At 37.3% G+C, this 14359-nt stretch overlaps 1 protein-coding gene and 1 pseudogene across 2 annotated transcripts in view; both read left to right on the forward strand.

Annotated features, from left to right (window-relative positions):
• The window catches only part of PDE3B (phosphodiesterase 3B), a 182608-nt gene that overhangs the window by 129730 nt on the left and 38519 nt on the right, over window positions 1-14359 (forward strand). For both annotated transcript variants that reach the window (XM_047690782.1, XM_047690781.1), the window contains exons 4-5: window positions 1693-1835; window positions 8569-8675. In XM_047690782.1, coding sequence (XP_047546738.1) covers window positions 1693-1835; window positions 8569-8675 — 250 coding nt within the window. The remainder of the gene's footprint in view (window positions 1-1692; window positions 1836-8568; window positions 8676-14359) is intronic.
• LOC125080198 (uncharacterized) lies at window positions 6666-6749 on the forward strand (annotated as a pseudogene).

The raw sequence follows: 14359 nt of genomic DNA on the forward strand, positions 1-14359 counted from the left end.
AGAACTTTAAAAAAGTTAACTATCATTTTGAAAGGATTTTGATCAGTTAATTTCATTGTGTTAGTTCTCAGCATTAGGATGTAGAAATGTTGAAAAATTAAGTCCAGTTAGGGCTAAAGTTTGATAATTACTGATCACAAATCTAGACAACAGGTGATTATGCGATGCTTTTATTTATAAGAAATATATACAGTAGCACTTGCCTTATTCAAAATCCAATTAACAATGGTACTTAGTTATAAGGCATTCTTTTTAGCGCTCTGCATGTCAGAAATAGGTTAATCACAAGTATCTAAAAGTGACAGTAATAAATTCATCAATAAAGTAATGGTAATATATTCTTGAGTTAGTTTTCACTTGTATTTTCTATTTTTGTATTTCTATTGACATTTGATGTTTTGAATAGGTTTTTTCTCTTTTCAATTGCAGTATACTTGACACGAAAAATAGTAATTCTTAAAAATCTTAATCAGAAAAATCTTACTATTATGAATATTATGTTTGTCACTATGTTATTGTGTTTAAAAAACGTGTACTGGTACATTTTAGAAACATTTTAAACAGTATCAATGAAACAGGATGCCTAAGTGCCTCATTTCCTGAACATTCTAGTTCATCAGGCTTGTTTTTGGTACTGGAATCTACTGATAGGAGTAGTCCTATAAGAACCAGGAAGTAACCCTTATTTCTTTTCTTTGTGATCTTTAAATTTCTTTCTTGAATTTCACATTGAATTTGTCTCTGCTTTTGGAAAAGAATAGAAAAGGCCTGATACTACTCCAAAAAAGAACAATAGCCATTTATGAAAAGATAATTAGTAAGGAAAGGGGAGTCATAAAAGATAATTTAATGTAAATGTCTTATGTATGTGTTAAGAACTAAGAGACTGAATGGACCTAAATTATAGCCAGAAAGGATTATGTTCCACAAAGGATGCTTTCACTGTGAGTCTAACTCACCATGAACCTTTACAAAATTGACATGCTTGGGAAACTTAAACATAGGAGATATTTATCTCTGAGATGGTTTCAGTATTTGCTAGTGGGGGAAATTCAGAAGAAGTAAAGACTGTTTTATGTAAATCTCAGTAAAACACCTATTCAGTGGTTAAAAAAATAAATAAAAAAAAAGAATACATTGGTTAATCGATATTTGGACCAGTTTAGAATATTTTTAAAAATTAAGGTAAAATATTAATGCTAATGGTGTTCTGAGTTTAATTGCTAATTGAAAAGATAGCTCTGAATCTTTCAGTTTCTCCAGGTTAACCCTATGTACATTAGCCTTATACTGAAAATAAAAAAGGTTTAGTATATAGGTCTTATAGTCCCTGATCCTAAGCTTGAACTCTGCAGTTGATTTTCAGGGTAAATCTTTCATATTTGCCTTTGAAATTGTCAAGTATTTATTTCTCATGAAATGAGGGAGTAAAGTGTATAAAAGAGTAAAGATCTTGTTAAGTTGTAGGGAGTTCAGAAATCATTTTTTGGTGGGAGGAACACTAAATAGAACAACAGTGTAGAATGTGAAATTTGGAGTAAATTTGAGGTATTTTCAGAGTAAAATGTTTTATTTCTCTTGTACACGTTAAAGATAGACTTTGTATTGATATTTTTACATGTCGTCTTTACAAATACACGTACAGCGTATCTGAAGGGTGACAGTCTTAACCATTGTTAAATTATTCAACAGGGACTAAACAGTAGGAATGGCTTACCAGCTCCACAGCTGAGGAGGAGCTCTGCAACCTCAGGTCTGCCTCCCTCAGAACAGCCTTCTTCAAGGTGGGAACGCAGTAATGGCAAGAGGCCACACCAAGACTTTGGCATTTCAAGGTAAGGTCCCCAGTCTTTTAAAGAAACTTGTGTCAAATACATCCATTTTGTCTCTGTTGAATGAAATCTGAAATAACTAAAAGCATAAAGGAACAAGTTGAAGGATTTTAGACATAGGACAGCGTGGGTCATAATAAGGCATGATAGAGAAACTGATTCTCAAAAGGAAGCTAACCTACCTTCTCCAGAAAGTGGTACAAGGCCTGCTGAGGCCTTAAGAAGTCAGGGAGGAAAAAAAAAAAAGAAGTCAGGGAGGCAGTTAAAGGAAGATAGGGTCAATCTAGGACAGGGCAATGGGAAAGCTTTAAAATTAGTATCAGTGGCCAGTATGGAGGCAATCACACCCATCTAGTGGCCGTGTCGGAAGATGGGTTAAGAGTTACTGACCAGTTAGACGAGGAGCAGCGTTCTCAGGGCTCATCTTCCAAGGCAGCAAAACTCTTCCAAACCCTGCTCTTGCTGGAGGACTAAGATGACTCATACATTCTGTAGTCACTTGAGGATCGCCTTGGAACTGACCCGTGCTAATCCTGCACATGAAAGGCATCAGTAACTGGGAAAATGCAGGGCCTGAAATTTTCTGAATGTAAATATACCCATATACCCTCATCACAAAGGATTCAGTGCTTTGTTTTTTAATAGCCAGGAAACATAGTGATCTCCTGTGTGAGTTACGAACTTCTCTTTGTCACTCATCTGACTATGTTAACAGACTTGGAAGTAGTTTAAACTTTCTGTTAAGCCACTGTTGTTACTGGGCACGTGTGTACTTCGTGAGCTCGAGCTGTGTAGTTGCACATTTGAAACAGCAGATGGCAGGATTGGATCATATGGATTTGTCTGTTAAAAGTTGTATTAAGGTTTATATAGGAAATAGGATCAAATAATTTTAATGTTCCAGAGTCTTGTGTGATTTTTTTAATTTGAATTTTTTATAATATATTCAAGTAGATGAACACCTTTTTTTAATAAAAGAAAAATTGAGTGAAATGGTATATAAAATAGGAACAGATTGATGTATAAAAAGTATAGTCCCAGGAATGCAGAGCTTGCCGAGATCCTAAACATGGCAGTTTTGGGTTTTGGGGGGCTTTTTGGTTTTTTGTTTTTAATGGAAGCAGGATATGGGGAAGTCAGCAATGATAGGAACTGAAAATATGATGTATTTCTTAACCATAGGAAGTATCATCTTGAGAATACTGTTTGGTTTAAAAAAGAATGATGAAAACGGTTGCTTTTTAATCTTTCAAAAATCACACTGATGTAAAAGCAGTACACTTGAAGTTAAAGAAACACTTGATACAGTGAGTAAAGGTCACTTTTATCCTGCTGGTTTAAGATGATTGATGTTAAAATAGAACCATGGTCCAAAGAAAATTAACTCTGAGGAATGTTCATTTAAAAGTAAATTGTGTGCAGATTTGATATAATTAGTTAGCTCTCATTAAAACAAAGTCATATGCTTCAAAAGATTTAGAAACTTGGAGAATAAAGTAATTCATGGTATTATGCAACATCTCCTTGAAAGAGGTAAGGCTAGAAGTAATTCTTTTAGAAGCTGTAGCTTCTCAGTAATAAGTTTCTAAGTGTACTTTGGATAAGGAGTGTATGAAGCATTTACAACCACTATTCCTTTTGAAACTCAAGTTTCTAGATCAGTGCTGTCCAATAGAAATTTCCGTGACGATGGGAATGTTTTCTATCTGCACTGTCCAGTATGGTAGCCCCTCGCTACATGTGACTATTGATGACTTGAAGTGTGTCTGGTATGTTTAAGGAACCAAATTTAAATTTGATTTAATTAATTTAACTAAAATACAAAGGGCCATATATGACTGTCATATAGACCTGTATGGCAACCGTATTAGACAGCACAGCTGCAGATCTTTCATGTATGGTAGTGTCTGGTGCAGGAACCTTTAGGCTTTAGTAGTTTTAACCAGAGAGACTTGCAAATCTGGAATCATGAGGCATTCATCTTGACTTTATCAGAGTATCCCAAAACGGAGGTCACATGTCCTGCATTTTTGCGTCTTGATTTGAAGGCAGCCCTGGATTCTGAGGATAGCTTCTCTGACTGTGATTTAAATAATCCTGACTGTGTTTTCAACAGGTTCCAGTAGTGAACCTCTCAGTCCCTGAAGCTCTGACTGAAACTAAATTTCTCATCCCTCCAGGCGCTTTTTCATGTTACTGTTTTTCTGCCCTTATTTTCTGTCACATTGGTGCTACCCTTTAGTTTTGTGGTTGCTTAAAAAAATGGATTTAGCTTGAAAACTTGGTGTTACCTTGTGTCCTGGTATCTTATCCTATAGGTACCAGTTGTCAGGTCTGTGTCTACGCCTCGTTTCCTCTCTGCTCCCTTTTCTCCTTTATCACTTTGCTGACACTGTTTCATGCTTTCTTTACTCCTCACTTGGGTGACTTTCCTCTCCATTGGCCTCTCCATTTCTCATATCCTTCACCACCTGATCCTTCTCCTACCCTTCCACCACAAATCTTCCTTAAACAAAACCTTGATTACACAGTGTTTCTAGTCAACAAGTTTTTGGACCCTTTACCAGTGCCTCTAGAATATTACCTAAATTCCTGGCCTGGGAGCTGAAACCCTGTTACTCCCTCCTGACAAAGCTGCACCCTTACTTGGAATGATTAAACAAACTAGAAGACATGAGCAGTCTTGCAAAGAATGAGAACAGAAAAAATGACTTGGAAAGCTCTCTAGGTGAAAACAGCAGTGACATGAGTTAAACCCTTCCTTGAACTTTTTCTGATAATTTTGTTTTTAGTTGAACTCATTTGAAAATTAAGCTGAATTATAGTTTCCAGCCCACCTTGTTTGAGTGAGGAGTGATATAGGATTTAATCTTGCTTTTCTTCAAGCTTTGTCTGGAGAAAAAAAGCCAAGTGTTAGAAATCTTATGATAGCTAAGATAAAAGGAATCTAAAGCAAGAAAAACCACAGGAAGAAGAGTTACACTATTTGAACAGCCACTGTATTACCCACCTGAAGAGTTTAATCACTATTCATCTCGTACAGAATTTGAAATTTTAATAAAGAGGGCCATTACTTTACAACACCAAAATACACCAGTCTTTCCCTATTTATCTGAAACTCCAGTCAAGTGTAACTATTTGCTGTTCCCTCTATTTATCTGCTTCTATGAGTCTCGTCGCCCCCCAATTCCCTGACCCCCCCCCCCCACCGCCGCCATCATAGTTGTTCTTTCTCCGGGTCTTCTCACTTTAAGACTAACACCCTGCTTTCCTCCTCCCTTGGTTTCCAAGGAGAAGTGATCTGTTTCACCTCTGAATCTCCTTAACACCTTTTCTTTGCCTCTTTATAGCACTTTCACTTTCTACCCTGTGTTAGTCATTAATGCTCTTCTGAGGCCTACTTGATGATTGTGATGAGTCTGATTGCATTAAAATGGATCTTTGAGGATAAACAGCTGCTGAACAAATGTCCTGCAGGGAGTATGGTGTCCATATTAGATTATGATACTGGATGCTCTTTGCGGACGTTTCAGATGAAGGTTCTCTGGTGAAGAAGTTCCAGGAAATGTGGGATAATGCTTTCTTGGGTTAGCTGACAATTGAATTACCCATCTCTGAATTTTCAGGGTTAGTAGCTATGGTTAAAAAATGGCTAAACTTGTATCCTGGGACTGACTGCTGGGACCCATCCCTCCCTGTGGACAAACAGAGCACGTATTTAGAGCTCAAAGCTCACTTCCTTGGAACAGACTTTCCCTGGGGAAAAATAGGCAAGTCATCATTTTCCAAAACTGCCTAGGCTTTCACCTGTGTAGGCTTTTCACCCCTACACTGAAGAGACTTGCCTTTAACCTGTTCCTCAGTTCATCCTTCATCTCTATAACTGCTCTGTAATTCAGTCTAAAAATTTGGTAGGAACTAAGTTCCCTAAATAATGTTCTAGGGAACCAGCTTCTCAATTCTGTGTCTCATAATTTACTAGAGATTGATACCAGTGCCTGGACCCTGTTTGTACTGCCAAGATTCAAGAGGGCTAATGGTGTCATCTCACTCAGTTTCTCGAGAGAATAGCTCTGTGAATCTAGGCATCAGATAGCCAACATGTTTGTACAGCTTCTCGCACATGCCCACAACCACACAAGATGATCGAAACCTTATCAAGGTCATTTGTGTTGGTTGTCTAAAAGTCAGACTCTTAACACATGGCTTAACTCTGTGACCATAACTTTTGACAGTCTCTTGTAATGATTCAGTCATTCTCTTACGAACTATTAATAAACCTTGAGATTCCTGTCCTTTTTGTCCTCTGCCTTCTTCAGTGTTGTTTTATATAATCTCATTAGAGTGTACATCTATCTTTGTAGGCCAGGAATTAATGAGACAATTCTACAACTCAACTGAAAACCTGTAATTTGACCTGTACCTCTCAATTCTCAACCGCTAACTGAATATATAGTATACTTAATTATTAGAAAAGCTTGAATCAAAGTAGGAGACTGTGGAGCAATGCAGTGGGTTTGTTTTGAAAAGGAGAAATCCTTTCCCTGTTTTGAATATTAATCAGGGAGTAAACTAAGAGTACACAGATTTATGTTTGAGTATACCCCTGAGTGGTATTCTTGCTGTGCCTTCCTAGTCTTCCCCCACTTCACATATGAGCAGGGAGTACTCTGATACAAAGAATGATTGAGCTTGAGCAGAGACGTGAGTTTATTGGGTGGTATTATTTGCATATTGCCTCTTTTTGTGACATCATCAAATTATCATTACTATTGGCTTGAGAAAAAAAATACGATAGACTCTAAAAGTTAGATGTTAAAAGTTCTTACCTCAAGCTTTGCGTAGTGGCAGCATCGTAGCCAATGAGGTTTATCCAAGGCATGATTATGGCTAATTGAAAACTTCTTACCTCTTGGAGGGAAGGTGGATGAGGGGATGGGGCAACTGGGTGATGGGCATTAGGGGAGCACTGGGTGTTACATGCAACTGATGAATCAGTAAATTCTACCCTGATACCAAAAAAAAAAAAAAAAAAAAGTCCCTACCTCTAAATCTCTAATTATACAGATTGAGAAACACAGAGCTAGAATCAGAATTGTTTCGTGGAAGGTGCGGGCAAGGCCTTTTAAAAACAGGTAGAAATAAATGCTTTCTCCTGTTAGAGTGAAAAGAAATTAGAGGTTGAATTTTAGCTATGTGAAAGAAGAGACATCACTTAGCCTCTTGAAGCCTTACCTGTTAAATACACTAAAAAAGATAAAAGTATGTAAACTACCTAAAACAATGAATGGTACATAATAGATACTAGAAATAGTGCTGCTGTTACAGTTTTTGTTAGTGTCAAGAAGGAAGTTTTAAGGGTTGCTAACTGGTTTTACATGCCTTCTCTTTTTGTAATACAGAATTTTTTGCTCCCGTAGGATTATAGAACAAACCACATTTCTAGAAAAATGTCCAAGGAGACCCTCAAAGCAACAGTTAATGAAAGAAAAAGAGCCCACTCGCCCAAATTTGGGGAGCAAAAATCATTTGTTCTGTAGGAAATTGAGACCAGGAACCTAAAGAGAAGATCATTCGCTTATTCTACAAGTATCTGTTGAACATCTCTATCAGGCACCGTGCTATTTCCACCAGGAATTTAGAGAGATGTATTAAAGCCCCAAAGAAAATGACAAAATAACGAGGGAAAATGATCATAAGCAGTGAAATTATAATACGCTATGTGTAAATGTAATAGAGACATGAACAAAAACCTTTTAGGTCACAGAGAAAATAGGCCTTCCTTGAGTCATGGGGTATGAAAGAACAGAAAAGATGAAGCAGTTGGAGAAGAGCTTATTGAGATATTAGCTTCCACTAAAAAATAGTGAAAAGTAGAGAATCTGGATTTGTCCTTGAGCCTGTGGCAAAGTGGCAAACTCCACATGAGGAGTTGATAGAGGAAAAAAGCCTAGTGAATATTGAAGAAAAGGTAAAATTTATGGTATACTTGCTACATGCTTGGTCCTGGAAATCTTCCAAATATATAATCTTAAATAGCATTTTACGTATCACATTGCTGTAGTGTGTGATTGCCTACCTGTGTTTAATTTCTTCGTAAGAGCTCTAAAACCTACAAGAAATATTTCAGTTATAGGAAATGGCGGTAGTTAATGGATAATCAATAGTTGTGAAGAGAGGGAGCAGGAAATAGTGAAAACTGTATGTATTAGGCCAGTGATTCTCAGTGAGGTCCCTGGACCCCCCAATGTTAGCATCACCTAAGAACTTATTAGAAAGGCAGATTACTGGCCCTGCCCCAGACCTACTGAACCAGAAATCCTGGGGGTGGAACTAGCAATCTGTGTTCTAAGAAGTCCTCCAGGTGGTATTGATAACCTGCTTTGTACCAGTGTTCAGCAAATTACAGCTTTTGGGCCTAATGTGGTCCATTACTATTTGTTTGTTTTAATGAAATTACATTGAAACACAATCATATTTATTTGTTTATTAGTCTTTTGTGACTGCTTTTATGCTACAATGACAGGGTCGAATAAGTGCAAAGCTGAAAGTTTCTACTACTTGGTTCTTTACAGAAAGCATTTCTGGCCCCTGCTTTAGGCTTTAAGCACTAGATAGATGTCTAAACTCTGATTGTATAAGCAGATGTTTCCTAGTTGAACTGAAGATCATGAATAAAAAAAGAGGAAATTTCCCATGGCTTTAAAATTCTTAATCTGTTATCTTTCCCTTTTAGTCAAGGATCCTATCTAAATGGGCCTTTTAGTTCAAATCTACTGGCAATCCCGAAGCAAAGGTCATCTTCTGTATCCCTAACTCACCATATAGGTCTAAGAAGAGCTGGTAAGAAACCATTCTTTATGATTTAAATGGGGGAGGTCTCAAAGTGTATGGTAGTGCACAATTTTTTCATTATACATTTAGAGCTAATTTTGAATACCATTTTATGCATCGTAAATTAACATGACTAAGTGATTTGGATTGACTGTTAGTTGACCATTTGTGCTCATTCTTTCATAACACTTTATGAAGATCCACTATGTACCAGGCATTTGGTTAGGCACTAGGGATTCAGGAATAAAATACACAACTACTTAACCAAGTTGAAGATCCAGATTCACATATTCAGAACAAGGGAAAATTCTATGGTAAGTGTATTCTTTTGCAGTGTGGCAGTTCCAGAGAGAGAAAAAAAAATCTTGCTGTGAGAGTGGAAAAAACCTAATGATATCCTAGTAAGTCATTCTAATAGAATTTTTCCCAGGTATTTACTTATTTATTTAAGGTATAATTGACATATAACAGTATATTAGTTTTGGTGTACAACAGTAATTTGATATTTGTGTGTATTGCCAAATGATCACTCCAGTGAGTCTAGTTAACCTCTGTCACCATACATAGTCACAGTTTTTTTTTTCCTGTGATAACTAAGATCTGCTCTATTAGTACTTTTCAAATATATAGTCCAGTATTATTAACTGTAGTCATCACGCTGTACATTACATCCCCCTGATTTATTTTATAACTATAAATTTGTTCCTTTTGACTTGCTTCACCCATTTCACCACCCCTACTAATTAAGGAATTTTCTTTAATTCAAAAGATTATAGAACACTTCAAAATATTTTAGATGAAAGATACAAATACAACATAGCAATAACAGAACAACACTGATACCTACTTTTAAAGTACATTATGTCTGGTGTTAAGGGGCAATGGAATATATATACAGTTACAAAATTCTTTTATATGTAGTGTTTGGCATACAGCAAAAAAACAGTAAAACATGAAGAGGCAGGAACGTGTTATTGATAAGAAAAGTCTACACTAGAAGGAGACCTATGTACAATATTGATGTTAGATTTAACAAAGTCTTTAAAATAATGATGTTTTAAAAGAAATAGAAGGGGAGATGGACAAAAATGGTTGGATACTTTTAACATAGAACTGGAACACATAGAAAAGAACTAGAACTGAGAAATGCGGTTGATTAAATTAAAAGCTTCTAGGGTGGTTTAAGAACAGATTGGACATGACAGAAAAGGGTAGTGAACTTAAAGACAGAAAAATAGAAAATATCCAAACTGAAACAAAGAGAGGGGGAAAAAATATAGATAATACTATGGCTTCTGGTTCTGCATGTTTAAGGAGCTCAGAAGCCATCATTCTGTCATAACAAGTAAAAAGCTGAACAGACTAAAAAATCAACTCTTCTAGGATCTGTGAGAGAGATGAGGACACAGGGCAACTGGTCCCACTAAGAATGGAGCCACAGGCAAATACAGGAAGTAATGACTTACTGGAGCAGAGATGCACAAGGGGAAACTTGGAGCCACTGCCTAGAATCAGTGCTGGGGTAGGGAAGCCTGAACCGTAGTTGGCAAATTGCTGGAGGATAACTCTGAGAATTAGAAACCCCAGGGAGACCCAGTCATATAAGGAGCTCCCCACCCCCCAAGTTTGTGAGATTCACCTCTGGGAGCTTGACAGATTTCCTCAGAAATAGCGGAGGGGCACCTGGGTGGCTCAGTGGGTTAAGCCTTTGCATTTGACTCAGGTCATGATCTCAGAGTCCTGGGATCTAGGCCCTCATCAGGTTCTCTGCTCTGCGGGGAGCCTGCTTCCCCCCCTCTCTCTGCCTGCCTCTCTGCCTACTTGTGATCTCTCTCTTTGTCAAATAAATAAAATCTTAAAAAAAAAAAAAAAAGAAAGAAAGAAATAGCAGAGAAAATGCTTTCATCAGGGGGCAAGGAAAAGGAACCATGCTTAAATACACCAGAGCACTTTCCTCTTCTTAACAAGGCTGCCCTCAGGAGAAACTAGTTAACCAGAACCTTATGGGCTGAGGATTTATCAGAGCCTAACTAACCTGCGAGAAGGGAAATACTCAACTTCAGTTAGCTCTAGTCATTCTCCCACCAAAGGGAGAGGCAAAACAAAACAAAACAAAAACACACAAACCAAAAAACAACCCGAGAAACCTTGTGAAGTTCGTAGTCCGGCTCACAGTCTCACTGAAAGACTTGAGATCTAATCACAGGACGTATAACACTTCTCCCCTCACACCTCACACCATTGCTAAAGGCCTATTTACAGCAGTTTCTTTTACCTGGTACATCATGTCTGGCTATCAAGAAAAAATTGCAAGGCCTACCAAAAGGTGAAAAACACACAATTTGGACAGAGCAAGCTATCAGAATCAGATAGGGATGTTGGAATTTTCAGAGTGGGAACTTAAGTATGATAAATATGGCAAGGGCTCTATTGGGTTAAGTAGATAATATGCAAGAATGGATGGGCAATGTAAGCAGAGAGGTGGAAATCCTAAAATAATAAAACAAAAATGAATACTTACAATCAAAAACACTATAGCAGAAATAAAGAATGCCTTCAGTGGGCTCATGAGCAGGCGGGACACAGCTGAAGAAAGAATCTCTGAGCTTGAGGATATGTCAACAGAAATCTTCAAAACTGAAAAACAAAGACTGAAAAATCGAACAGAATATCCAAGGACTGTGGACAACTACAGAAGGAATACCAGAAAAATAAGAAGGAACAGAATAAATATTTTGAGACAGTAATGACTGAGAGTTTTCTCAAATTAATATCAGACACCAAACTATAGATCCAGGAAGCTCATGGAGGAACACCAAACAGGATAAATATCAAAAGAACAATACCTGGTATATTGTTTTCAAATTACAGAAAATCAAAGATAAAAAATCCTTAAGCTGAGGGGTGGGGGGAAGCAACTTACCTATAGAGGAACAAAAGTAATCATTATATTAAACTTACCTTCATAAACCATTCAAACAGAGTGAGACATTTTAAGTATTGGGGAGGGGGGGGGACAACACCAACCTAGAATTCTGTACCCTTTGCAAGGCTTCCTCAGACAAAAATTGAGGGAATTTGTCGCCAGTAAACCTGACAAATAAATATTAAAATAAATTGTTTAAAGAGAAGAAGAGTAATACAGATTAGAAACTCAGATCTCCAAAAAGGAGGAAAGAAACCCACTTTAAAAATAAATATACATAAAGATTAAAAGTAATGGATGGAGAAAAGTAGACCATGCTAACCCTAATGAAAAGAAAGCCAGTGAAGCTATATTAATTTCAGCCTAGGCAGACTTCTAAGAGAGAAAGTTATCAGAAATAAAGAAGTTATTAACATAACAGAAGATGTTAATAGTCTTTACCATATATGAGCCTAAGTTACAGAACAACACTTAAGAGACATACTGGGCCAAATTAACAGTATAATATATGTATAAATGAAGTCCCAAAGAGAAGGAGAGAGACAATAGGGCAGAATAATTTTCCAAAATAATAGAGGAATTAAAAATTCCTAAAACTCCATGAACCCTAAGAAGATAAGGAAAATCACAGGTTGGAATTTCAGCCAAGCCTCTGAATTATAACACAACAAGGAAAAAATCTCAAAAGCAACCAGATAGAAAAGGTTATTTTCCAGGGAACAACAGTAATATTGACAGATTTTACAACAGCGGGTATGAACTCAAAAGACAGTAAAATGATATATTTAAAGTATTGAAAAAACAAACAATCAAAGAAGGCCAACTTGGAATTCTTTACCCTTTGAAATATCTTTTAAAAATAAAAGTGAAATATTTTTTCATACAGACAAAAGCTGATAGAATTTATTGCTGGTAGACCCGTACTACTAAGATTCAGCAAAGGGAGTAGCTTAGGTAGGAGGAAAATGACCCTGATTACAGCATATAATGGCTGGAACAAATGAAAAGCCCTAGTAAGCCTGAACATTTGGGTGAATATTGATTAAAAAACACAATTAACTTCCTTGTAGCATACATAATATATGAAGGAGTCAAATATGTGGTAACAATGGCATATAAAGGGTGAAAGAGGGGGAAATGGATTTAAACTTGTAAAAGCAGTAAAAAGTATAAATTGGAAAGAAAGTAAAACTTCACAGATGCACATTGTAGTATCCAGAGTGGCAATTAAAAGAATGAGAGAAAAAGGTACTGGGTGTTACATGCAACGTTAATGAATTGTTGAACACTACATCAAAAACTAATGATGTACTGAATGTTGGCTAACTGAACATAATGAATAAGGTGTAAGTAAAATATGAATATAGGAGGCATGATTTAAAAAACAACAACAACAACAACAACAAAACCCCAAAAGAATCTAAGAAAAGATAAAAGACATAAAGGAGAAACAACTAGATTGAAAACTGTATCACATAAACTTAACAGTTTGTGGGGGAGGGGGAAGAGAGGCAGAGATCTGCCGGTGTTGTTAAGCATATTTTAAAAATATCCAGTTTTCAACAAAAAACTGAAAATACACTCTGGTTATAAAAGACAAAGGTTGGGGTGCCTGGGTGGCTCAGTGGGTTAAAGCCTCTGCCTCTCGGCTCAGGTCATGATCCCAGGGTCCTGGGATCCAGCCCTGCATCAGGCTCTCTGCTCATCAGGCTCTCTGCTTCCCTTCCTCTCTCTCTGCCTGCCTCTCTGCCTAATTGTGTTCTCTGTCTGTCAAATAAATAAAATCTTAAAAAAAAAAAAAAAGGTTGTAAGGCAGTTAACAACACAAGACTCAAGCGTATGCTCTGAACAAGATGCACACTGTAAGTACGAGGATGCAGGGAGGTCTGATCTCATAGCTGTAATATACATGAGCTAAAAATTGACAGAACTAAAGGGAGAGATAGACAAATCCATATTCATATTTGGAGATTTTAACTCCCCATTCTCATTAGTAGAATAAGCAGACCAAAATATTAGTATAAGATATATGGAAGATTAGAGCAACATGACATGACCCAACTGACTGCAAAACACCACATTCAGCCATCACAGGATGGATATGTTTTCCAAGAATACGTACAGGATGGAGGACAGTAGGCCATTTGCTGGACTGTGAAACAAGTCTCAGTGAGTCTCAAAGTATTAAAATCCTGTATAGTGATTGACTTCAGGAACGGCAGAGAGAAGATCTCCCTAAACTCGCTCTCCTGCTAAAACAACAAGAAGACAGAAAAGGAAGCTCAGCCATTTCAGAACATTGGGAATTAAGAAAAGCCTGAAAAAACTAGTAGAAGTCTTCTGTACAAGAGAGACTGCTGAACCTGGGTAAGACCGTGGGTCCTGTGACATTTCATCTGGGGGCTCCATCATTGGAACTGTTGGCAAAGGCAGGCGGCACCGCTACCATCAGGGAGAGCAGACTTTTAGAACCCCACTGAGAGTACAATAAACACTTAGTCCCAACTTGAAGCTCCCTGGGAAATCTCTATTCCCTGGGTGTTGTGGGTATTTGGACTCAGCTCGGCTCTCTAAAAAACAAATAAAAAACCCAAACCCTATGCCAGGCAACATTGAGACTGCCTAAGGCTGTGATTTCAGTGGTGGCCAACAAGAGCTGCCTCAGAATTTAAAAGGAAATCCTGGATGCTACTCGATGACCAGCGGGAACTTGAGAACGTCTGACAGATTCCTGGGGTTCTGTGAGGCTGTGCACATGCATTGGAGA

The sequence above is a fragment of the Lutra lutra genome, chromosome 10, assembly GCF_902655055.1.
Source record: "Lutra lutra chromosome 10, mLutLut1.2, whole genome shotgun sequence".
Lineage (NCBI taxonomy): Eukaryota > Metazoa > Chordata > Mammalia > Carnivora > Mustelidae > Lutra > Lutra lutra.